This window comes from Colius striatus, chromosome 4 (assembly GCF_028858725.1).
Source record: "Colius striatus isolate bColStr4 chromosome 4, bColStr4.1.hap1, whole genome shotgun sequence".
Classification (NCBI taxonomy): Eukaryota; Metazoa; Chordata; class Aves; order Coliiformes; family Coliidae; genus Colius; species Colius striatus.
The window spans coordinates 94,891,853-94,916,944 of NC_084762.1; the positions used below are offsets into that span (position 1 = coordinate 94,891,853).

At 43.2% G+C, this 25,092-nt stretch overlaps 1 protein-coding gene across 13 annotated transcripts in view; it reads right to left on the reverse strand.

Annotated features, from left to right (window-relative positions):
• TSNARE1 (t-SNARE domain containing 1) overlaps window positions 1-25,092 on the reverse strand; it is a 511,254-nt gene that overhangs the window by 256,649 nt on the left and 229,513 nt on the right. For 12 of the 13 annotated variants that reach the window (XM_061995192.1, XM_061995196.1, XM_061995184.1 and 9 more), the window contains 3 exons: window positions 18,990-19,080; window positions 15,524-15,598; window positions 12,868-12,924 (listed from right to left, as the gene is read on the reverse strand). In XM_061995192.1, coding sequence (XP_061851176.1) covers window positions 12,868-12,924; window positions 15,524-15,598; window positions 18,990-19,080 — 223 coding nt within the window. The remainder of the gene's footprint in view (window positions 1-12,867; window positions 12,925-15,523; window positions 15,599-18,989; window positions 19,081-25,092) is intronic. The other variant, XM_061995197.1, reaches the window with a different exon arrangement.

The following is a 25,092-nucleotide window of genomic DNA, read 5'->3' on the forward strand; positions in this document are numbered from 1 at the left end:
TCCTCTGAGCCTTCTTTTCTCCAGGCTCAAGAGCCCCAGACTCATTCCTTGGATCTTCAGAAACTCAAGGAAATTAACAGAGCAAGGTGGCAAAATGCCTTCCTGTTAATACCTACAATGATTACATGACTTTCATGAAGAAGTCATGTGAGATGGATCTCATTGACACACCTTCATTCTCCCTCCCATCTTTCCAGCTCTGTAAACAAGGTAATAACAACACAAACCTACTGAAGGCAACAGGATATCTTCCTCTAATCCCCAATCATGAAGATACCATGGCTCAGTTCCTCTACTCTTATAGACAAGAGCTTTCAAACTCGTTTAGAGGGCCTACTTGACTGGACCCCAGTTCCACATCCAATACTCTGGTGTTAAACAGTGGATAAACAGTTCCATGAAACACATAAATGCTGTAGACTCCTTGCATGTCAAAAGTCCTTCATTTGCCAGCTACTCAACCTAGTCCTCTTTGTTCACACCTCTAGACCCACCAAAAACATCATGAAAACAACAAAAAAAAAAGAAAACAAAGGAAAAAACCCCACACCTAAGACATAAAAGAGATAACCCATGGCATGGGTTACTTTGGGAACAAACACTGTGTTTACAACAGTGACAAAGGCAAACTCTTGTCTTCTCTGTAAAATGGGGATGGGTTCTTTCTCCAGCGTAGTTGAAATACCTCAATTTGTGAAGTGTTTTCAGTCTGCAGAGGCATCAACTATAACTCAGCATTGGGAAAGTTCCCCAACTTATCTCCCCTAGGTCATATCACAGTATCACAGAATCTTAAGGGTTGGAAGGGACCTCGAAAGATCAACCAGTGCAACCCCCCTACCAGAGCAGGAACACCTAGAGTAGGTCACACAGGAACTCATGTTTGCAAACAAAGAAGTCTAATATAGCATTTCCAAAAAATACAACCCACACACCTTCACACCACACTTCTTTAAACCTATCCTTTTCTTCTGGTGGACAATTTGTATTCTGTAATGTTTTCCAGGCTTTTACAGATGTGAAAGGGAAGAAACACCACTAGCAACTCAAGAAGGCAGGAGAGGGGAGAGTCAACAAGGCAAAAAGGTGATTAAAGGGATTTTGTGTGAACTCAGATCTCTACAGGGGGACAATACCTGTAGGTTAGCAACAACAAGCATTGCAAGGAAGAGGAAAAAGTTTTATAATATTGGATATCATCAAGCTCAGAATAAAATGCATCTCAAAATAAGCAGGACTGGTATGGGACAAGAACACAAATGACATCCCTTATGCAAAGGATTCATCTTTATAAAATGAGGGACAAAACATAAAACCAGAAAAAATGCAGACCCCAAACTCAGCATTTTTAAGCAAAAAAATGTGTTTCTCTGTAAAGAAAATGTGCTTTCCTCTTCTATTTTTCCACAAAACCCTCCCTCGTGGCTCACCTTTTCCCAGCCTGAGACTGTCTGGCAGCTCTGACCAGGGTTGCAGGCAGGTGTCCAACAAGTGAACACCACCTGATATCACCATTATGTGTACTCACACATATGAGCTGAGGTTCCTTGTTAATTTAGAAGGTTTTTGACCTTTTAAACTCACAGATAGCAGATTAGCACTACCCTATGGTGCACCAGTGATAGGTCACCATGCCTCACTCTCCTCTGTACCTGGCACACACAGTCCTGCCAGACTCTATTGTGGCCTAAGCAAGATGTACTGATGGGCATCTCATACTCTCACCTCTGGGATGCCAAATTGGTGTGAACAGGGGAGAGAGAGAGAGACTCTGTACAGCTCTGTGTACTCCACCACAGATGAACATTGGACTAAAAATTGTCAAACTCCCCATTGCTTCACCAGATGTGACCTAAAGCTAAAATGTCTCCACCTTAGCAACATGAAAAATTATGTAGTATACACACAAAAGCATTCATATTAATCTGAATAGAATGTGGTATGTATGTTCTACCTAGTACAGAGAGACAAGATGTAGCAAGTGGTTAGTGCATTTTCCCTCCATCCAGTAAGCAGGGACTCTGCATTCAACAGAAGCATCAAACATCCTGTTCCACCACAACCCTGTACAGATTTTATCCTCATCTCAGAGACATTGACAACAAGCATTGATGGTTCCCACTGCTGTAAGACAAGGCTGCTGTATCTGACAGAGCCCTGTGCCAGCAGATGGCACTCAGAAGTGTGCAGCATCCCCAGCTTCCCACATCCCAGCAACTCCTGGGGAAAAAATAGAAGCCTTCTTGTTTTTTTCCCCTCTGTCTGGCTCTTCAGTGGTGCTTTTAATCATACTTAAATACTGGGGTCAACAAAGTAACTCACACTATAGGGCCATCAAACTTCCCCATCCTCAGCTTCCAGAAGAGGTCAGTGTGTCCTGCTGCACAGAAAGCCACATTCCCACTCGCTTTGCTTAAATCATCTGAGCAGTTACAAACTGCTGGGCACAGAAAGGGAGAAAACACCTTCCTGGCTCACCAGAAATCGCTTGTGCTTGCAAGCAGATGCTTTGGTTACTTATTTTTGTTTGCTGGAAGGATTTTTTCTAGAGTAATCATTAGGGTTTCACTGCATGCCACTACTAAGAGCTTCATGCAAATGTACTCCCATACAGAACCAAAAATGGAAGGGGAAGGGGAAGGGGAAGGGGAAGGGGAAGGGGAAGGGGAAGGGGAAGGGGAAGGGGAAGGGGAAGGGGAAGGGGAGATCTCTTTCAAGCAAGAAACTGCAGATCAAGACATTCAGTTGTATGAAGTGTAATACTGAGTTAAGGTTCTAAAAGCCATCTCAATAGTTTTATTTCCTTCAGCTTACAGGCTGATCAGAAGTAGAAGATAAAACACTGAAGTTTTTTCATTTCATCTGAGGGAGGTATGCAAAGCACAACTCACAACAGATCTGGGGCTTGCAGAGATTGGAAGCAGGATCTTCAGCTTTGCCTCATGGAAAACTGGGCTGATGGAACTGGTGGAAATAAGCCTTTCATGGTCCTATTTCCAGCCAGTTTCTTCAAGCAGAAGTTTAGCTTCTATAGGTTCCTTCATGTCTCAGTCTCTATGTCAAGGAGGACCTTGAAAACTTCGTGTCTGTGGTGTGAGTTTTGCTTTGGGAAGTTGCATAAACAGGCAGAAAGTCATTGTTCCTTTGCTCAGTACCCCTTGGCAGTGCTGCACTGAACACAACACAGCTGTCTGTTTTCAAAAGGCTCTGATCCATTATGAATGTATAAAGAAATATGATATTAAAAGGTGTAATAACTTATTTTTCTTTCATCATGGGAAATACTGCACTTGTGTTAAGATGGTTTTATGATCAATGTGGGAAAATGAGCCATGAGGAAAATCCTCCTTTGTTCTGCCATTTATAGCTCCTTTCCAGCATCTGAAGAAGACAAATACTCAAGCTGAGCACAGAGAGACAAGAGAGGAGATTGAGGTCTGAGCTGATTTAGGGAGCAGGGAAAAAGTCAAAACCCATTTGATGGAAAGCTGGCTGGAGCGACCGACTGCTTTATGCTCATTCCAATGTATGACAAGGTAATATAGCTTTAATTAAAGTGGGATTAAAGAAGAGGACACTGAAAAGAGCTACTGTGTTTTACTGCAAGGGAAACAGTAGGATGCATTCTTGCCATCCTGCTGCCAAAATGAAAAATTGTCTGTTTAAACACTCACAAGGGGAGAATATCCATAAGAGCCTGGCTGAAACCCTTCCTCCAGGATTAGAGAACCACAGAATGGTGGGGGTTGCAAGGGAGCTCTAGAGTTCATCCAGCCCAAGCCCCTGCTAAAGCAGGTTCCCCTCGCTCAGAGGGCAAAGGAATGTGTCCAGATGGGTTTGGAAACCTCCCAAAAAGGAGTCTCTACACTCTCCCTGGGCAGCCTGGGCCAGGGCTCCCTCCCCTCAACACCAAAGGACTTTCTCCTCCTGTGCCAGGGGCACTGCCTGTGTGCCAGCCTGTGCCTGTTACCCCTTGTCCTGCCACTGGCCACCACACAACATACACAGGCCCCAGCCTCTCCAAACCACTCTTTAGGTATTTATCAGCTTTGATAGGTTCCCCAAGCCTCAGTCTTTCCCTGTCAGATGTTTCAGTGCCCTGATCATCTTGGTAGCCCTGCTCTGGACTCTCTCCAGAAATCCTTTATCACCCTTAAACTCGAGAGCCCAGATCTCGACACAGAACACTAGGTGAGGCCTCACCACAGCAGATTAGAGGGAGAGGAAAACCTCCTTGGCCATGCTCTTCTTGATGTACCCCAGATACCATTGGCCTTCTTGACCAAAAGGGCATATTCCTCATCCATGTGTAATGTGCTGTCCATCAGCACTGCCAGGTGTGTCTGTGCAGAGCTGCTCTCCAGCAGGTCAATGCCCAGCCTGTGCTGCTGCAGGGGGTTGTTCCTTCCCAGCTGCAGGACTCTGCCCTTGTCCTTGTTGAACCTCAGCAGGTTCCTCTGTGCCCAACTCTGCAGCCGCTCGAGATCCCGCTGACTGGCAGCTCAGCCTCTGGGAATCAGCCAGTGCTCCCAGTTTGGTGCCAGCAGGGAACTTGCCATCAGGGACCCTTATCCAGGTCATTGATGAAGATGTTGAATAAGACTGGCTCCAGAACTGACCTCAGTGGAACCCCAGTGTTGATACATCCACGGTTTACAGGCAAGAAGAGGCAAATCCGTGATGCCAAGCAGGAACCAGCCATGCAGTGTTGATTTGCTCCTGACAGTAACAGTGATGAATCACACTCAGTCTTTTCATTTAGAGAAATCATAGAATATCTCAAGTTGGAGGGGACTCATAGGGATCATCAAGTCCAACTCTCATTCCATTCCCATCTATGGCAGCATATCCTAGAAATTTCAGCAGGGTTTGCCCATGGCATATGTTATGAACCACCACCTGATTTCAGATCTGGGACAGGCAGACATAGCTGAAGAACGTCAGGGAGTTAATTGCCACAAAGGCATCTTCTCAAATTGAGACATTTGTAAGAGATGTAAGGAAGAACCACCATCTGTGTTTAGGTGAACACATGTATTTTATTTATCACACAGATTATTGCCATCAAAATAACTGCTTGAAGCATCATCTGCACATGTCTTATCCTACAGTTCCTGGTATACTTTATAGAGAAACTATGTATAAACTACCTCTCTGATATATGTCCAGCTTTATGCTTTAACTCCAAAGATACCTGAACATCAGGTTGTCATTAAAATGAAGATGAATCTCCATAAGAAACTGAAACACCAGTGGAAGCTTAATTTGGCAAAATAACACAAATTTGGAGAACAGTTTTCAGCTGGGCACCAGACCTAAGTAACAGAATAAAGAATCCAAATAGGAAGCCTTGTCCTTGTGTTTCCTTGTGTTTGTAGTAAATCAGGGATAATTGTGATCAGCTGACAGGGTCTGAGATGGCAAATATGTCTTGCTATGCCAGGTCCATTTGCAGACTGCTATGTGCAACAGCCATAGCATCCCATGGCATTTCACAATGATATACAGTATAGGGGAGGTAACAGCAGTGCTCTCTACACAGAAGTGAGAGGGATTAAATATCTTTGAATTATACAGTGGATATAGCATTGATCATTGAGATTCTGAAAACAAATCAGATGGAGCCCTGGAAATGGGTTTTTACCTTCACCTTGGTGAAGTAAGGGTTAACTTATCTCCAAATACTTCTTTTTTCATGGGAAAACACTACCACTGTCCACACTTAATCATGTGATAAATGCAGCTATCCAAGTGGGTTTAGAAGAATACAATCCCCTTCCTATCAATAATCCATCTCCACAGAGGAGTTTAAATGTATTAAATAACACTGCATTCACTTTGGAGCAAGGTGACACACTCACTAAGGTTTCACATTTGTTTCTCCAGTTACTTTGTGACATTTGCCAGGGCAGAAGTCAATTTAGAGTCTTGCAGTGCAGATTCTGCAAGGTGGGGTTGAAGGAGAGGAGGTGGGTGAGGTCTTATGAGCATCCCACTTCCACTTACAGTGGGTAAAACCTCTCACTAGATCATCAAGCTCCTGCACAGGAAAAGAAACACTAATGTATAGGGGAGAAATTCCCAAAGAGTGAACAAAATCCAAGCTTGCAGACTGATGCAGAGGTTCATTGTTTCTAATTAGACTACAGCCATCGTGGCCACATGTACCCTTCAGACCCAGCCCACGTTTCATCAGCTCTGGGATCTTGGCCTGCATTTGGTCTCCTCTTACACTGCTGTCAGCACAGCTCTGACAGCACTGCCAAAGGTGACCCTTACTGCCTAGAAAAGCTGCATGCAAGGACAAAGCTTTTCAACTGAGGTGAGCATCCATCCAGCTGGCCAAATCTGTCACTATATTAATTTCTATTAATATTAACAGTTGTCTTTAAAAACATTGCTGCAACTACCCAGGCAGCTATCACAAGCAACGGTGAAAAATACTTGCAGAGCTGTTGTTGGCTTTGGGAGAATAACAATGTAGGTACCAGCTGAGTTATACTATCAGCCCAAGCCTCTGGGCACATTATAGATTTGCTCTCTGCCAAAGCACTCTCTCCTATTAACAAGGCACATTCATGCCATTGCTTCATCCTATGACCTCAAACACCTCCACGCAGCCACAGCATCACCATTTCCTACCCACAGCCCTCCTGGCAGGGTTTTCACCAGTGTGGAGTGAGAGAAAGTGGCCCCCCGAGGATTTGGGAGCATAAAAGCAAGTGCTTGCAGAGCTGGGAGGTGAGGCTGACTCGTTCCAGACAAAACAGCCCTTTGGATTGTGAGACGGCTCCAGGAGTGACTCAGAGCTGGAGCAGAGGAGAGAGGCAGCAGCACGGCGTGTGAAGCCGGTGAGCTGCTGTGGAGGAGGCTTCATACAAAAGAAACCCTTCCTCTGCCTTCATACTCTACCCACATAGAAACCTCTGTCCTTTCTCACTCAAACAAAAGGGAAGGGGGAAAAAAAAAACAGAGAAAAAGAAAAACCCACCAAGAAATAAACAAACAAACAAACAGAACCTCAAAGCAAACAGAAAAGCCAGCTAATGAATACAAACCCCTTTGCTCAGGTGCTGATACAGGCAGCTGCAGTTTCCAGCAACATGAGCAGACACTGGCAAGCAAAGTGGGTTTATCCTGAGACAGGTGCTTTATAGGGGATTGCTAAGGAAAAACCACGGTGCTGAAGTTGTTTGGGTGAGGTAGGAAATGCAAGTTTCACCCCAAACCTTCTCATACAGATTTAGTCTTTATATAGATTTGGTCTTGTCTTCTTTTCTCCTTTTGCAGAATAAAGGGCTCTGTGTTATTGGGAGCTCACATCTCTAGCCTTTGCAAATTGCCTCCAGATAGAGTAGGATTGTAGGGATTTTCTTCCACCACTGAGGTCCTGAGCACCCCTGTTGCCCCACAAAACCTGCACACAGCCAAGAGCAGCACAAGGAACACGGGCATCTTCCCAAGGGCTGCAGTGCAGGTTTTATTGCCCTTAAGGATGGAGATTCTGCATTTTAACTCTTCCAGTTGCAATGCTGCATCCCTGACACATCAGAGAGGGAGTCTGATGGTTAGTGAGTGCAGTACTGAATCTGTAGACCCCACTGGCATTTCTTTGCAAGACTGTAGGCATGCAGAGCAGAAAAGATTTTCCCTTCTCAGACTCATTGGAAGCAGGGCAAGGGCAGTACTTTGGGCCATTCAGAGTAAAATCCACCTCCCTTTTGGGAATAGAGGGAAAAGAGAGAGAAAATCAGAACTGAATCTATTTCCAGCCAATATTGAAAGATCAAAACCTATTTCCCTCCCCCCAAACAGGCAGAACAAGAAAGAAAATAAAGATTGTCTTAGGAAAATTGCTTTAATGACCACCTTGAAAAAACCTCACAAAACAAACAAAAGCCTACACTTAAATAAAGTCAAGAAAAAAATAGCCTTGTGATTTAAATGCTCCATATTGACAGCCCTGGGAACAGAGGAGTGGGCTGATTAGAATATGGCTTTTAATGGATGCACAGTCATTTAAAACAAAGTTGACATTATTGAAAGAACACGTTTTCCAGAACGAGCTTCATACCAAGTGACCTTGAAAGGACACAGCAATTACTACCATGCATGCAAGACACATTATCACCAAAGCTAAAGCTTGATTCTCTAAGATATACCAGCCAGACTGGAACATTAGGAACTCGAATGAGTTTGAAGATAAGATGTTAGAGTCAATAAAATAAATGCAGAAAGAAGAAAAGCTCCATTTGTCGGGGCAAAAGCTGTCTTTTGATGGAGAGAAATTCAGCTTTGCATCTCAGAAAACTACACACCACAACCTTCCCCAAATGCTGAAGCCAGTTAGGAACTGAGCTTTGGACTTGCTAGCATGAAGAGTACCTTCTGCATTAAAAACTCATCGTTAATTATCACTTGAAATAGCCTGGTGGTGTTTGCTTAGCCTGCCAGTTCCTCAGGGTGGCACAATCTAATAGCTGTGCTTATACAGCATCTACCATGATAAGGATCCTGTAAAAATAGAAGCCTAGATAACTAGAGTCATTACACACACACACACATACATATATGCAGTTTATGCAGATATTATTGCCAAAAAATTATTCTGCCATAAAGACAAGGATTAGATCTCACTGCCCCAAAATGAGACTTTTACTCTAATCACATAAAAAGAACAAGTTCATAAACACAGGGAGAAAGGGAGAAACGATGCTTCCTGGCAGAGGCAAGTCCATTTAAAGCTGCAATAAATTGATGCAGAAAGAAGACCAAAAAAAAAAAGAAAAAGAGCCTGTATATGCAAATAGAGGTTTATTACCCATTTTTGTGCTCCTAAGAAACATCATTTTCTGACCTTTGAGAGACGGGTCAAGTAGGCATATGGAGTAAGAAGCAAAAGCATCTCTTTTGGAAACTGCCACGTGTCAGAGCAGTAATTATCCTTCCCTCTCCCCGTGAGCAGCAGGAAATGAAGAGGGGTGCCATTACACTGTGACAATTACTGTAATCTTAATTTCTAAAAATTGCCAGGAAAGTTTCCTCTAAAAAAGAAAATAATGTCTGCTTGGATTTTTTTGAGGTGTGTTTTAAGTTTAAAACTCACTCCTCAGCTAAAACAGAGCTGTGCTTCCCCTTCTCCCACTCCCTTTGGGGAACGACTCACAAAATCTAACGTGGTGAGAAAGTCTATTTTCTTCCCCATTAGTTGAGAAGAGAGATGATTAATGAGGTCAATGAGGCTTCAGGAAAGGTGAAGGTGGCCCAAGAACATGTTGCAGATCACAGAATCACAGAATCTTAAGGGTTGGAAGGGATCTCAAAAGCTCTTCCAGTGCAACCCCCCTGTCAGAGCAGCAACACCTAGAGTAGGTCACACAGGAACTCATCCAGCTGGGTTTGGAATGTCTCCAGAGAAGGAGACTCCACAGCCCATCTGGGCAGCCCCTGCCAGTGCTCCCTCACCTCAATAGGGAAGTAGTTTTTCCTTGTCTTTCTTTTCTGGAACCTCTTCTGTTCCAGCTTGTAACCATTGCACTGGATATCACTGCCAGGGATGGATACTTAGGAGCCTTCAGCTTCTCAGCCTAGCCTGCTGTTGGGTTTAATTTCATTTGAACTTATTAAATCATGGGCACAATAACATATTCTTCTTTCTATGGGAAGCAGATGATTTTAGATGCACAATAATTAAAAAGAAATAAGAAGAAGGATTCTTTTCATCTCCTCTTCTCAAAGAGATTATTGGCTATTTTGTGGATTTTCTTCAGGCTATCATTTATTCTTTTAATATTATGGACAATCTATTCTGTGTTGTTAGAACATTATCACATTTTATTAAACTCTCCTCTTGCACTTTGGGATGGACTTAACCCAACAGGAGAGGTCTACTCAGCTATCCAGCCTCTCCTATCACTGATCCTACTGTCCCAGACTCAGCATAACTTATATGAGGAACACCTGAAATATTCTCTTTCCTGCAATAGACTCTCTGCCTGGAAGGAGGAACAGCTGCTTTGCACCAAGGGGTATCTGTGCAGGGGGAGAAGATGGGATTTGACACACATCTTGGATGCATCAAGAAGAGTGTGGCCAGTAGGTCAAGGAAGGTTCTTCTCCCTCTCTACTCTGCCCTGCTGAGGCCTCATCTGGAGTCCTGTGCCCAGTTCTGGGCTCCTCAGCTCAAGAGGGACAGGGAAGTGCTGGAGAGAGGCCAGTGCAGGGGACTGGAGCATCTTTCATATGAGGAAAGGCTGTGGGACCTGGGGCTGTTTAGTCTGGAGAAGAGGAGACTGAGGGGAGATCTTATTAACATTTACATATATCTAAATGGTGGGTGTCAGGAGGTTGGGACATCTCTTTTTTCTGTAGTAGCTGGCAATAGGACAGGGGGTGATGGGGTGAAGCTGGAACACAAACAGTTCCATTTAAATAACAAGAAAAAATTATTTTACTGTTGGGGTGAGGGAGCCCTGGCCCAGGCTGCCCAGGGAGGGTGTGGAGGCTCCTTCTCTGCAGCTTTCCAAACCTGCCTGGATACGTTCCTGTGTGACCTGATCTAGGTGGGAGCTGCTTCTGCAGTGGGGTTGGACTGGATGATCTCTAAAAGTCCCTTCGAACCCCACCATTCTATGATTCTATGACATATAGGCAGGAACAAGAGGCAACTATATCACCAAATACCTTCACTGTCCCCACTGTGTGCTGCAACAGCAGGCTTCATAAATGGAAAGCTGCTTTCCAGGATTCCCCTGTGCACTCCCTGAATGAAACCTCTGAAGCCTCATTTTGGCTACAGGGTGAATATTTATAATTGCTTTCACAGATTCAAGGGAAAGTGCTTTATATATGTATATTTATATATATAGTTGCCACAACCCATTTTCAGCAATGGTCATAGAAACACTGAATTGTTTAGGTCAGAAAAGACCTTTAAGATCACCAAGTCCAATCACTAGCTCAGTACTGCCATAGTCACCACTAACCCATGTCCCTCAGCTCCACAGCTTTGCAATATCTCCAGGGATGAGGACTCCCTCAGCTCCCTGGGCAGCCTGGCACAGTGTTTAACAATCCATTTTAGTGAGAAAAAAAATCCCAATCCCCAATCTAAACCTTCTCTGGTGCAACTTGAGACCATTTTCTCATGTCCTATTGTTTAGCATAGTAAATATTTGTGTCTTTCAGTACATGCAGTAATGCACCTCCAGAACTCCATCGATTTGTCTACACACAAATACATTCCTACAAACACATATTTGATTAAGAATTTATATAACTTCAGGCTTCAAGGAGTTTTGGATCAATGCCTTTATTTTGCTTCTATAAACAAATTAACTCAATTAAACAGTACTTACAGCAAACCACAATGGGCAGGAGAATCATTGTCCCAAAGCTTCCCTTTCCAATTTTTACCTGTTACGTGAGTCTACAGAATCAATTATTCCCTAAAGGGAAATTATTAGTTTATGTTACCAGACCTCTTAACTTTCCCAAACACAAATGGTAAAGAAGAACTACAGGGACAGTAAAAGCAGCATCTTTCAAATCACCTTCAATTTGCCTTAATAAATGAAAATATAGATAAATGAAAACAAAGCCCTGAATGCAAACAGTACTTGAATCAAGACTGGATCTGCACCAAGCCAGGAAGTTCACGATGTAGCCTCACATGAGCCATAAATCAAGTGCCCTGAACATATGTGGTATTTTGCAATACTGTATAGGTTGTTAACTTTAGTGCTTGAATATTGGCACACAGTGGTCAGGTTACAGTGGCTGTGGGAACCATAATTTTGCATGTCCCGACCAACCTGCAGCTGGAAAAATAATAATAAGTAAAAATCAATCACACCACTGTGTTCCCTGAGCAGGTTTCAGTTGTTTAATTTCTCTCTTGTACTTGGAGAAGAAAGGAAGGAAGGAAGATAACGTGCGAGGCTGCAAATGGTTAGGAAAGCTGCAACAGATGTGAATTAACACATCCTTTGTGCTCTGGTGTCTTCAGCCCAACAAAGTGTCACTGTGTAGAAAGTATGTGCTCTTGGGCATGATCAAGCCTGTTTCTGAGTTAGAAACATCTCACCAAGGACATACTACAGCCTTCTTCTTCATAAGCATCAAAGCCAAGCACCAACATTCACTTGCAAGTGATAGTTACAAGGAGAAACAATCTGCAGCTCATCCCATTTAACACAATTGCTGCTGATGCTGCCTGACCACATCAAATTGTTGCAGCTACAGCCTCCTAATGGTTGGAGATTTACTTGTTTTAAAGCAAAGGGGTTCATCTCTGTCCTGTTCCAGCCTCCCTTTACTGCCAACTCCATCATCACTTGCCTCCAAGACTTGGGTACTCTTGTCCAACTTTTGTTTTTTCCTCTATTGAAACTCTTCTCATTTGCACAAGAAGGTAGTTTTTGGAATCATCGACCATTTTCAACATACTCAAACAGCTGACTGCATCCAGGCTTATTCCAGGTGCAGGGATGCACAACAGCTAGGCAATAATTAGCCCTCTTCATCCTATTAGCATTGGTTGCATTGACTTGTTATGAGCCCATCTCCCAGGGAAGAGAGTACAGGACTGCTCTTTGATACATTACAGACTAGAAAAAACTCCCATTAAGAATGGAAAAACAGCCTCATGAGAACAGAAAAGCAGAGAAAAATTAAACAGGTCCTAAACAAATCTATTTTTCCTTTGGTCTTGTACCTTCCATTTCCACATCTCTATTTTAAACCCACCTCAGTGGCGTCAATGTAGGCAGTGGGAGAGCATCACGCTCTTCAGCATCATTACTGGGTTAGAAAACAGCCCTTTTTTAGCATGTACTTACTGTCAAATGCAGACACACATGAACTTACCTGTTTGGCACTTCTCTGCCCAGTAGGAAGCAAAGCTTTGGATTTCTCTGCTATTTTCTGTTAAAAAAACAGATAAAGAGGGAAAATGGCTGAGAAAACAGAGTCCAAGTATTTAGGGAAGGAATAATATGAAGCTATTTCTTCTTTTTAAAGAAAAGGACATAGAGAAAACTCATATTAGTTGGGAAAACAAAGAAAGGGAGTATAACCACACTGAAAAGTCTGCTCTTGCAGAAAGCAAAAGCATTCCAGAACGACAAGGTTATCAGAACCAAAACCATGCATTTGAGAAGTGACAGCCAGGACGTGGACAAGTAGCAATTTCCCACTCAGATTGGTTTCCTTGACGTAGCTGGGCATTCACAAACTGCAGTGGCTAATTCTGGCACCGCTGAATTGATGATGGTTTTGTTGAGTTTAGTTTTTAAAGAGAAGAGCAAAAAACCCACCCCACATGTCCAGTCAAGATGGATTGTACTAATGAACATTTTAAAAAGCAAAGCATTAAAAAGTGTGTGCACACACAAGTGGAGCCCTTTCAACTTCTCATGGAAGGGCTGAAGTCATTTCATTTCAAGACCCTCTCACTTTGTCGTTTGAATAGGACACGAGACAGCAGTAGATAATGTAATGCTGTTACATAATGCACATGCTGCTGAAGTGCCATTTTCTGTGCTTCTATTTATTTATTTCTTTATTTGGACCACCACTGGCAAGTGTTGGGAAATCACAGATTCTTAAGGGTCAGAAGGGACATGGAAAGCTCATCCAGTGCAAACCCCATGCCAGAGCAGCAGCACCTAGAGCAGGGCACACAGGGACTCATCCAGCTGGGTTGAAATGTCTCCAGAGAAGGAGACTCCACAGCCCATCTGGGCAGCCCCTGCCAGTGCTCCCTCACCTCAACAGGGAAGAAGTTTTTCCTTGTCTTTCTTTTCTGGAACCTCTTCTGTTCCAGCTTGTACCCATTGCCCCTTGTATCACTGGACATCACTGAGAACAGCCTGGCTCCATCCTCCTGACAGTCAACCTTTACATATTTCTAAACACGAATGTAGTCACCCCTCAGTCTCCTCTTCTCCAAGCTCAAGAGCCCCAGCTTCCTCAGCCTTTCATCACAAGGAAGATGCTCCACTCCATCATCTTTGTGACCCTGTGCTGAACTCTCTCCAGCAGCTCCCTGTCCTCCTGCAACTGAGGGTCTCAGAACTGGACACAATATTCCATAAATCAATCTGCCCAGAGTGTTTATAATAGAGATACATTATTGGGTGCATGTTGACAGTCAAATTTCACTAGACCTCTATAATTACAGTATTTGTTGCAGGCATGGGTCAAACTCCCCAAAGCAGTTTAAGGAAAGCAAGAATAGTTTGTCCAGGTTGTATTTCAATTAATCCAGATATATGTGCAAACTTGTTTACTGCAGGGGAGAGAAGCAGTTGGAGGATGGTAAATTTAAATCGTTACTACAGTGTTTAAAAGCAAAGCAAATCTGCTCAACACTAGAGCTTCCCCAGGGTAAAGCACGAGAGCAAGAAGCAAATGAAGGAGCTGAAGTTCACATTATGTTTGTTTTATTAAACAGTTTGATCTTGGTAGACAGGTCCAACCCACAAGATGTGTTCAGAAATGTGTTCTGGAGAAGCCATGTAACACAGCAGAGACACAAGCTGGGTTACCATTTAAATTAGCAATGCTGCCTGCACATTTTCTGTAAGCAGTCAAGGTGAAAGGGGCACTCTGTGATCATTTCTCCTTCTATCCTGACAGCAGAGGCACAATGAAATAGAATCATAGAATCACAGAATGGTAGGAGTTGGAAGGGAGATCATCCAGTACAACCCCCTCCTGAAGAAGCAGCGTCACCTAGATCAGGTCACACAGGAACATGTCCAGGTGGGTCTTGAAGACCTCCAAGGAAGGAGCCTCCACAACCCCCCTGGGCAGCCTGGGCCAGGGCTCCCTCACTGAAACAGTGAAATAGTTTTTTCTTATATTTAAGTGGAACATTTTGTGTTCCAGCTTCATCCCATCACCCCTTGCCCTGTTGCTGGCTACTATAGAAAAGAGGGATGTCCCAACCCCCTGACACCCACCCTTTAGAGATTTATAAATATTAATAAGATCTCCCCTCAGTCTCCTCCAGACTAAACAGCCCCAGTTCCTGCAGCCTTTCCTCTTATGAAAGATGCTCCAGTCCCCTGATCATCTTGGTGGCCCTGCACTGGCCTCTCTGCAGCACTTCCCTGTCCCTCTTGAGCTGAGGAGCCCAGAACTGGACACAGGACTCCAGATGAGGCCTCAGCAGGGCAGAGTAGAAAGGGAGAAGAACCTCCCTTGACCTGCTGCCCACACTCTTCTTGATGCATCCAAGTAATAAAGTCTTGTCTAACCCAGGGATGCCATTGCTGATCCTACTAGACACAGAGGTGACAAAAGCACCTTTTTTTCCCCTTTTCCATTGTTGCTGAGTTGCTCTGCAGCTGCATGCACAAGCATATTCCAACGTAGCAAAACACTGCTTGACTGATAAAGTAAGAAAAGAGGGAGGAAACTACATGTGAGCAGCTCTGTGGAGATTCTCCGTGCTCCTGGGAGCCACTCTTATCCCAAAACTCACAGACAGAAGAGTGGAAGCAAGAGAGATCATCACCTTCTGCACAGCTCCGTATCTCTGGATGGCATCAGACAGTTGGTTTTTCAGCCTGTCCAGTTGAAGTCGCTCCTGCTGTTTTGGAAAAATAGAGGGTTGGTGAGTAGATCTGCAGAGATAAATCAAGTAGTAGACTCTGTGACCACTAGAAACAGTCCTGGTGGGAGATACCAAGTAAACAAAGTAGGCACAAATAGCATCCTAAAAGTTCAGTTTCCCTGGGGCTGCTGGGATGCCATGAGGGTTTGTTTCAGGGAGGGAGCACGGGGTGTTTTGGGCTTTCAGCTGAATGCAATTAAAAACAATGTCACCTTGGATATTCAGAACAGAACTCAAGTCATGACTAGTGTGGGGTCTGCTTGCTGGAGATGATAACCCAAGGGCTTCTCCTATATAAAATCCTTTATTTGGGTGATACCTCATGGCAGACTTCATCACCACATTTGGTGGCAATAAGTGATTTACTGAACTTAAGAGGTCCATCAGCTACAATAACCTTCCTTCTGCTTGTCCTAGGGCCTGATTGACAGAAATCAACTTATCTCTGTGTTTTCTAAAACAAGTACTCAAATGTCACTGCCTTTTTGTCTGGAGCTTGCCCTGGCAAGATATCAATCAATGTTTTAAGCAAAAGTGGTTCTAGAAGGATAACACCAAATCTAGCCTGACATAACTATCCAACATGCTGCAAAATCACTGCCCTCAGATGGAGTGACCAAACCCAAACACTGTCAGGCAATGGAAGTTCTCCTGGAACTATTCTGCCCCCTGGATCTCAGACTTCAGGTGAGCGAGAGCTCACATGTCCAGGTTCTGCAGAGGGGAAGGAATGCAGGGGAGTGTCACCTTAGAAAACAAACACCAAACTAAACCCAATCTACACTAAATCTACTAAGGAGAAATGTTCAATGTTGGGCAGTTTCAGCTGTTTCAGAAAACTGCTTAAGAGTAAAAAAAGTAACATTTATAAAGGAACATCTTGAATGTGTAATGGTAGTAGTTTCATACACAGAAAAATATCCCTGCCTGACATTTCTTCATCCAGAGATTTAAACCCATTTTTAGAACAGGGCAAGTATCATTATACAGGTCTATAAACCTTATGTTTGTTACACAAGCAAAATAAGGCAAGATTGCAACCCTGAAGAGGTGGTTTAATGCTCCAGCAGCCATCATACAAAAATGTGGAATTCCACATAGGCCTCTCTATTTAACCCCTTTGAGGCTAGTTTGAAAGAAAGTCCTAAAATAGCCACGTGCTCTTTTACATCAGTCTCCTGAGCCACTATCAGCAATATCTTTGCTCCTGAAATGTTATCAGTTTGCTCAGTTGACCATCCTGACTCCACCAGTTCCAGTAGCACTTGGAGCTTCAAGGGATGCCAGAGAAACTCCCTCTGTGCACCTTGTTGGCTGTGCATTAGTGGTGGGGGGGGGGAAAAAAAAGGAAGAAAGAAAAGAAAACATATTTCTTTGTCCACACAGAATGATGGATCAGAAAGGACTGATTAGAAAGCTCTAAATTAATGGAAGAGTCTTCATACTGTGAGAAATGTTATGGGAGGAAAGTGTGCAATGCTACCAAGATCCCCAGGAGGCATTTACCCACCAGCAGCCAATACCCACCAGAAGTACTTATTCTATTTAAGGGATGAAGACTTATGGGCTTTATATCAAAATGTTTAGGTTTAATTACTTAAATTTCACACTGTGAGAAGAGTTAATAAAATGAAATCTGTCAAATTAATTGACCTGTGAGACCAAAAAGTTACTATGTGCTGCCAGTGGGGAGTAGCAAGTTTATTCCTCATGTGACTGTAATTGTTTCTGTGTCTATTTCCTTCAGCTCTTATGTATTCTCTCTAATTTAGTGATGTTTCTCCCCATGACAGTCTCCTGAGAGCCCTCACTGGACACTACATGGGCTTCAAGGGAAAATAATGACATTATTGTGTGGCACTGTAATTGGTTGTGACGTGACCTTGCCGGATTTCCCTTTGGACCTAATTTATGTCACCAAACAGAGCCAGGAGATCAGCACAAAGAAGCCCAGATCCCCATATCTCCAAGAAAGCATCTTCTGTTTCATCAAGCTCTGTTATAATTATTCTCAGAGGATGCAAGGAAAAAGGGGAAAAAAATGTCCTTGCAGACCATCACTAATCAAAGCAACGAAGTCAAACATATCAAAGCCTTAAGGTTGATGTCTACACATGGAAAAAAGCCATTCCAGGCTTCCTTCCCCATTCTCTGGAGTAGACCATCACCTATTCATTTGTTTAGGTGGGCTGAATTGTACATGGTTCTCCTTAGGTTATAAAAGTAGCTTGAGGTGATTCAGCTCTTAAATCCTCATCTCATATGCCTGTTGGCAAGTGGCATAAATCCAGGCTACAAAAGCCACTTGGACAGAGAGGAGTTGTGTGTTTAGAGGAGTGTTTCTTCTAGATGGAAAGACAGAATGGACTTGAAGTAATGCAGGACTCTGGAAAATGGGAGGAAGTGGGTGAGGATAAAACACCAATTCAGGTAAGTTCCTGACTCAGAAACTATAAGGATTATGGAAGCAAGAACATAAGAGAAAACTGCTAGGCAGAATCAAGTAGAAAAGAATCATCCTTGTTCTCAATTCAGTTGCTGAATCATCTCTTACATAAGCAAAATTTCCCCTCAACTCTCACACGAGCTGGAGTTTGCCCCCTATAGTATGTTTCTGTTCTTCCCCACAATGCAAAAGTGAGCAGGAACATACAGGGTAGAAAGGTCTTTGTGAAAAGGTAACAAAACAGTCTGTCCAGTGCTGAACTGGAGATCAGGAGATGGGGTTTTTTCATACCACCATGACAATGACATTCACATGAGTTGAACCGATTGATGACAGAAGCCCTGTCTGTCTGCACAGCAGATGGGTTTGCTGTGGTGTGAATTGTCTTTCAAAGTCTTGCTTTGATCTGGCCACAGCCTGTAATACCTATCCCCACTGCTGCCTTTGCACTAGCAAACAGTACTGAAGGAATGTCACATCCAGACACATTCCCCTGCTTTGCTCTTTACAGACATTTCATCAACAACACACTTCCAAATCCATCTCTACTCAGTGCACCCACTGCACAACGGAGCCCTTAACCAATGCCAAACTCATGAGGAGACATATGATTTCTGCAGCAGTTTCACCCCAGACTGAGTGAGATGGAGATAGGTTTGAGCTAGTCAAAGCTTTGCTGCTGGGTTCTTGGTTTCCAATTCCATATGATCCAGTCAGGTGAGAAGAACTCCTTTCTGCAGCTGTTTATCCATTGGTTATTTAGAAATGCAAGCTCTGCTTATTGCATAACAGGAAAGGAAGTTATAACAACACATGGAGCTCAACAGCTTTAAAGCACCCATTACCACTAGTTTTTTACATTATTCCTCCCTCCATAAGACCCATCTCTCTTCCCCCAACTGCATCTTGAATGACACATACCCTGGATGAGCCTCTGACAACCTCAGACAGCTGCTTGATGGCTTTGGTGCTAGTCGTGATGGTTTTATTAGTCTCCTGCTGGGTTGCATGCCTGCAGAAGAGAAGAGATGATGGGAATTGCAATTGAAATTAATTGCATAATGAGACACTTAGAGAAATTTATCAAGCTGCAAAGCAATTGAGACAACACAACACACAGCACAGAGCCATAGAAGGATTACATGAGTCTAGGGTCTTGACCAGCAGTCAGAGGTAAAAGGCTGTAGGAAATAGTAGCAAGGAGCTTCCCAAAATGTTCTTCCCCTGCTCAACATAAAGGCAATGGCTGTGGACCTGCAAAGTCAAGGGGGGATATATAAAGGGAGATAGGAAGGGACAGGTAACAAGGCCATCAGAGATGGTTGGTACTGCAACTAAAACTGTTGAAAGAACGGTTGTGCATCAAAAACAGATGGGCCTGGTAAGTTACCTGATGGCTTGCCCAGGAAAGGTTTGTACTCAGAAGAGAAATTTGGAGATAGAAATTGAGCAGGATGAATTTACTTACCGTGATCATCTACTTGCTAATGACATATGACATCCAGCAAGGCACTGTGAACATTGTGCTGCTTTCCAAGCACTGAAACAGGCAACGAGGGAGCCAAACCAGTCCCCTCTCCATTCACTTTGGTTTACATCCCTGGTTCAAGTACCATTACTTCTTGTAAGCATTGATTGCTGGCTTGGTTGTTTGGGACCATACAAAGTAGGTGAAAGAGACATAAATGCTGCCCAAAGGTATTTATTAGTTCATTCCAGTAGTTCTCAAGCTTTGTAAGACCAACAGGGCATTTTTAGTCTCTAAGCTTCACCAAGGAACACTTCACATCTCTTTAGTCAGAAGATGATGTTTTCCATAATGCTTCAGGCATAAACTACAGAAAGACTCAAAAAGACCTGGAGAAAATGATCTTTCTCTCTCCCTTAGAGGACGCATTTAATGAGCCATGGTTGTATTGAAAAGATTCATTTGTCAGTGTTCTTTTTTTCAGAGTGGTTGGGATGTGGATGGAATGGAAGTTCTTTGATTAAAAAAATGCTAGGATTACTATTTTTGGCCTCTCTATCCCATGGCCTATCCTGGTTCTTCATCTCCTTCCTGCTTCTGTGTTAGTTCTGATAGAGACACCAGCTCTTTCAAGACTCACAACTCTTTCAGCATCATCTTTGAGGAACAAGGTCAGGCAAGAGTCTTTAGCAAACTCAACCAAAACCATTAATAAAGGGAGACCTCTCAACAAGCATTCCACTTCCATCTAGTCAGGGAAGATGGACATAGGCACTACAAACTGCAGTATTCACACCCATAGCAAAGTTTGGCAGGGTTCTTTTTTCACTCAAGATCCCTGTGCAGACAGCTCAGGTGGGAAAGCTGTCTAGGATAAAATGTACATTTAATTTTATGCATTGTACCTACCAGGTATCCAAGTGAAAGCTTAGTGTTCCATGAAGATAAAATCTCTTAGGTGCAAAACAGTAATTCAGATGTGTGTTAAGGGTTGAACAAGCACACAGAAGGCATGGACTCCTTTGGCACCACACAGGAAAGACAAATAATCTCATATGAAGACAAGACTGGATCCAATAACTAGTTATTCTCATCTCTCCCTAGTTAAATTAAAACACCATTTCTGTATTCCCATATCAAAATGCATTTGGTTTATTTATGATCCCAATACCCACTGCACCAGCTGACTAAATACATCACTTTTCATTTGAGATGGAAGAGGTCATACCTACCACAGACAGGTACAACACACTGTCATGGCAAGAGAGGGAGCTGGGAATAGAATGCTGTCACATTGCCTGCTTTGAGGAGTACACAGCCTGATCCTCACTCCTTTAATCAAGCAAATCTTGCTACCAAGTGCATGAATTCCATAAGCAGCAGCTTCAGACTGAGATTTCCACAACTAACTCCTTTCAATGCAAGGCAAGGCACCGGAGCTGACGTCCAGTCATTTTGCAGACCTCATTAAATTATCTGCCCACAGAACGACTCAGGGATTTACATACCAGCAATTCCCCATCCCCAAAGTAAAATGGCTTGTCAGGCTCATGCATCTGATCCTTCCCAATCTCTAAAGTTAAATAAAGTCTCCTTTATTTGCATTCTAATGTAAATGCTATGTTGGATACCTTATGTAATAAATCCACCCTGCACACAAAGTTTGCACTGAACTGCTGCAAAATAACTGGGAGCGCCAGCACAAAACTCAAAAGTTCTCTTTTCCACCTCTCAATTCAAAACACACTTTAACCAACATTCTGCTGCTTGTATTTTGGCACTTCCCACCATGTTGTCAGCACAATTAACTTACTCTTCAGCCTCAGAGATATGCTCAGGAACCAGACAGTGATTATATTTAATTTACATTAAACGTTATTAAGATCTTCATTAAAAAAAAAAAGAGGCCTTGAAACTCCACTCCCTGCAGCATTTTAATCTGTGATGGTAACAAGATATGTCACTATTATTTTTATTATTATTATTAGCTTTCTTTATATCCCTCTCCCCATGGAATCATGGAAGTTAATTAAAGGGGTGTCTCCGACGAATACAATTTGCTTCTGGAGAAATCCTCCACACAACAGTAAGTTAAATGCTCAGTCTGGGGAGATACAGACCACCTAAAATATAAAGGCTGTAAAAAAGCTTCTCTCTCTACAGCACTACTCTGAAAATAAGCACTCTAAGAGTAAAAAAAAACCAAAAAGAGCACCTCTTAGGAAGAATAACATCCCTCACTGTGCTTTTCTGTAGGCACAAAGATTGCAAAGACAATGAACTAAATAATACAAGAGATGCCACGCTGCTGCCTCAGAGTTTCCTATGGCTGCTGTTTTCCTTACCAGAGAAGCACAGTCCACTGAATCCATAATCCCCAGCGTGCAGCTGCTTCCAGTTTGTTCTTTGAACGATCCTATCTCTAATTTATTTATCTACTCCTAAAATGAGCATAGCAAAGAGACAGATGTGATGACGGCTGCTTCCCTTTTCTGCAGAGGCAGGATGAAGGAGATTAACTACTGTTTGTGCTGTTTCTTTGAGACTCTTGATGAATGACCAAGTCAACAAAGAGTAATCAGACCCCCAGACTGACAAGAGAAAGACTTTCTCTGCCTCCCCGTGCCTGCTGCCACACAATAATCCCAAAGGGCTTTGTATTGTAGTTCCAACAGGAGAAAGGGCATTTCCACTTATAATACAGGATATGGCTTATTCTACTTTCATCTGATCCCCAATATAAGAGCAATTATAAGTTTTCCAGGTACAGATCAAGGATACCTTTAGTGTACTGCCTTAAACTCCATTAGAATCCACATCTCCTAGTATAAGGCAACTAAGCAATCGAGTAGCTTTATGCATTTAGGAGCTGAGTGGTCAAGTAGGTTTGGCTACTGTTAAGCCAGATAGTGCAGAATCACTTCACAGAATCCCAAAATCTTAAGGGTTGGAAGAAAGCTCATTCAGTCCAACCCCTCTCCCAGAGCAGGACCACCCAGAGTAGGTCACACAGGAACTCATCCAGGTGGGTTTGGGATGTCTCCAGAGAAGCAGACTCCACAACCCATCTGGGCAGCCCCTTCCACAGCTACATCATCTGAACTGAGAAGAAGTTTTTCCTGTAATGTTTACCACTCACTGCTGTGTTCTTGTACAAAGAGAGTTAAAAAATACAGTATGCAGAGCAAAGTACTAAGCTGCATGACTTGTGGCTTAAGCAGAAATAGGTTGAGTATCTGTATTTACATATATCCCATTGCTATTGCAGACATAAATATGTAAGGGTGCATCAAGCATGCATAAGGAAATTGTTCACACCATAAGGCTTTACCAAATTTCTTCAATGTCTTAGAGCTGGATTTTGTGGAGGAATAATGACTGCATGAGCTGATGATGGGCCTCAACAAATTATAAACATGTGTATGTAAAACTTTATGCATTGGCTACAGGCACAGCCATGGTGCAGCAAGGGGCACTCAGTCCTTGAGGCTCCTATTCCACCTTTCTCTGCCTAACTGAAGTGCTCAACTTTAAAGCAAAGTCAAGAGTGATTCCCCATGATCTGTGGAGAGCAGCACCTCCAAAGGCCCTGCAGAGAAGTCCACCTCTCAGCAGTTACTCATCACTTTGTTTGCTCCACAGCCAGGACGATCTTACAGTAGAGCTAAGGGTATTTATTTCCAGAAGATATGTTGGACAGTTGTGTTAGCAAACTGCATTAGGCCCCTAAAACTGATTGCCCATAAGCAGCCTCACATCTTGTCTTTCAGGGTTGCTGGCACTGCTTCCACATGCAGGGAGGAATCAAGGCATCTCTCACCAATAAGTATTTACTGTAGATGTAAACAAAGCAGAAAGATGAGCTAGGAGGACAAGTTGTTTCACTGAGTCCTAGAGCATCTTCACTGTGTTGTCACAGTCACCAAAGGAAGAAAGGCTAAATCCACTTGTTCTGCTTCCAAACTGATGCTCACAATCTTGACATTTCTTTCTTTTCCATCTGGAAATTCCACTCAGATGGGACGTGATGATTTTGGGTTTAGTCACCTGGGATTTCAGTGCATATTCAGAAATCATTTACAACAGAGTAAAATAAGAGCTCTAATTCTGGCCTGCCAGCAAACCCTTTTGCATGGCTGTAAATCATCAGCAGAGTAAAATCAGGAGAATAACAGACTGATACTTCTGAGTTCTGTTTTCAAACACATGAATTGGAGTCAGACAGCACTCCTCACAAAAAAGTGAATCAAGAGTGTGGGCAGCAGGTCAAGGGAGGTTGTGCTTCTATTCTGCCCTGCTGAGGCCTCATCTGGAGTCCTGTGTCCAGTTCTGGGCTCCCACAGCTCAAGAGGGAAAGAGAAGTGCTGGAGAGAGGCCAGTGCAGGGCCACCAAGATGATCAGGGGACTGGAACATCTTTCATATAAGGAAAGGGTGCAGGAACTGGGGCTGTTTAGTCTGGAGAAGAGGAGACTGAGGGGGGAATCTCATTAATAGTTACAAATATCTCAATGGTGGATGTCAGGAGGTTGGGACATCCCTTTTTTTCAATGGTATCTAGCAACAGGATAAGGGGTGATGGGCTGAAGCTGGAACACAAACAGTTCCATTCAAACATCAGGAGAAACTGTTGGAGTGTTTGAGTGAGGGAGCCCTGGCCCAGGCTGCCCAGGGAGGGTGTGGAGGCTCCTTCCTTGGAGGTCTTCAAGACCCACCTGGACACGTTCCTGTGTGACCTGATCTAGGTGGGAGCTGTTTCTGCAGGGGGGTTGCACTGGATGCTCCCTAAAGGTTGCTTCCAACACCTATCATTCTGTGATTCTATGAAATTTCATCACAGAAGTGAAAACCTTAGCAAAACATTCCATGGTATTTTCAATATCTATCAGGTACCTTCCCCACTTCCCACCCCTGCTACCATTGCTTCTTAAAATCAATAAATAATGAGAACTGAAGAAGCAGTTATTACTAAAAGGAGAAGAATTGCTTGCTCCCCTTCAGAATTCAACCAGTCTTTATAAGAAGCTAGTTACTGATTGACCTGCTGCCAGAAATTCAGGTTGGTGATTTTCAACTAAATTATCTCCAGGACAGTGTGTAAGACCCTCTCTTGACCCCACACCACCTACAGATTTGTTCAGCACTGCCTCAGACTCCATCTGTCAAGTCATTACTGACAGCTCAGAGAGCTCTCAAAGCAGGACCTCATGGGAAACAGCTTAATGTCACTGCCATTAGTCACCTCTCAAGTTATTTTTCCTTCTCCCACCCATACCATTCCCAAGTAAGTTTTCAGTGTTACAAGTTTTACTTTATTTCCCAATAAAGAGCCCCTTGGATCATTTGTAAATGCCTTGCTAGCACCGAGCTATATTACATCTCTCTCATTATCCAGTAAGCCTCTTAGCTTACCAGAGACAGAAATTCATTTAATTCATCATAATTTCATTTGGATGAACTCTACTGATCATGATAGGCATTTTTTTTCTACCCTCCAGGTGCTGATAAACTGCTTATTTCTTTTTAACCCTTCCTGTAACTTAGGTTGTGGAGAAGC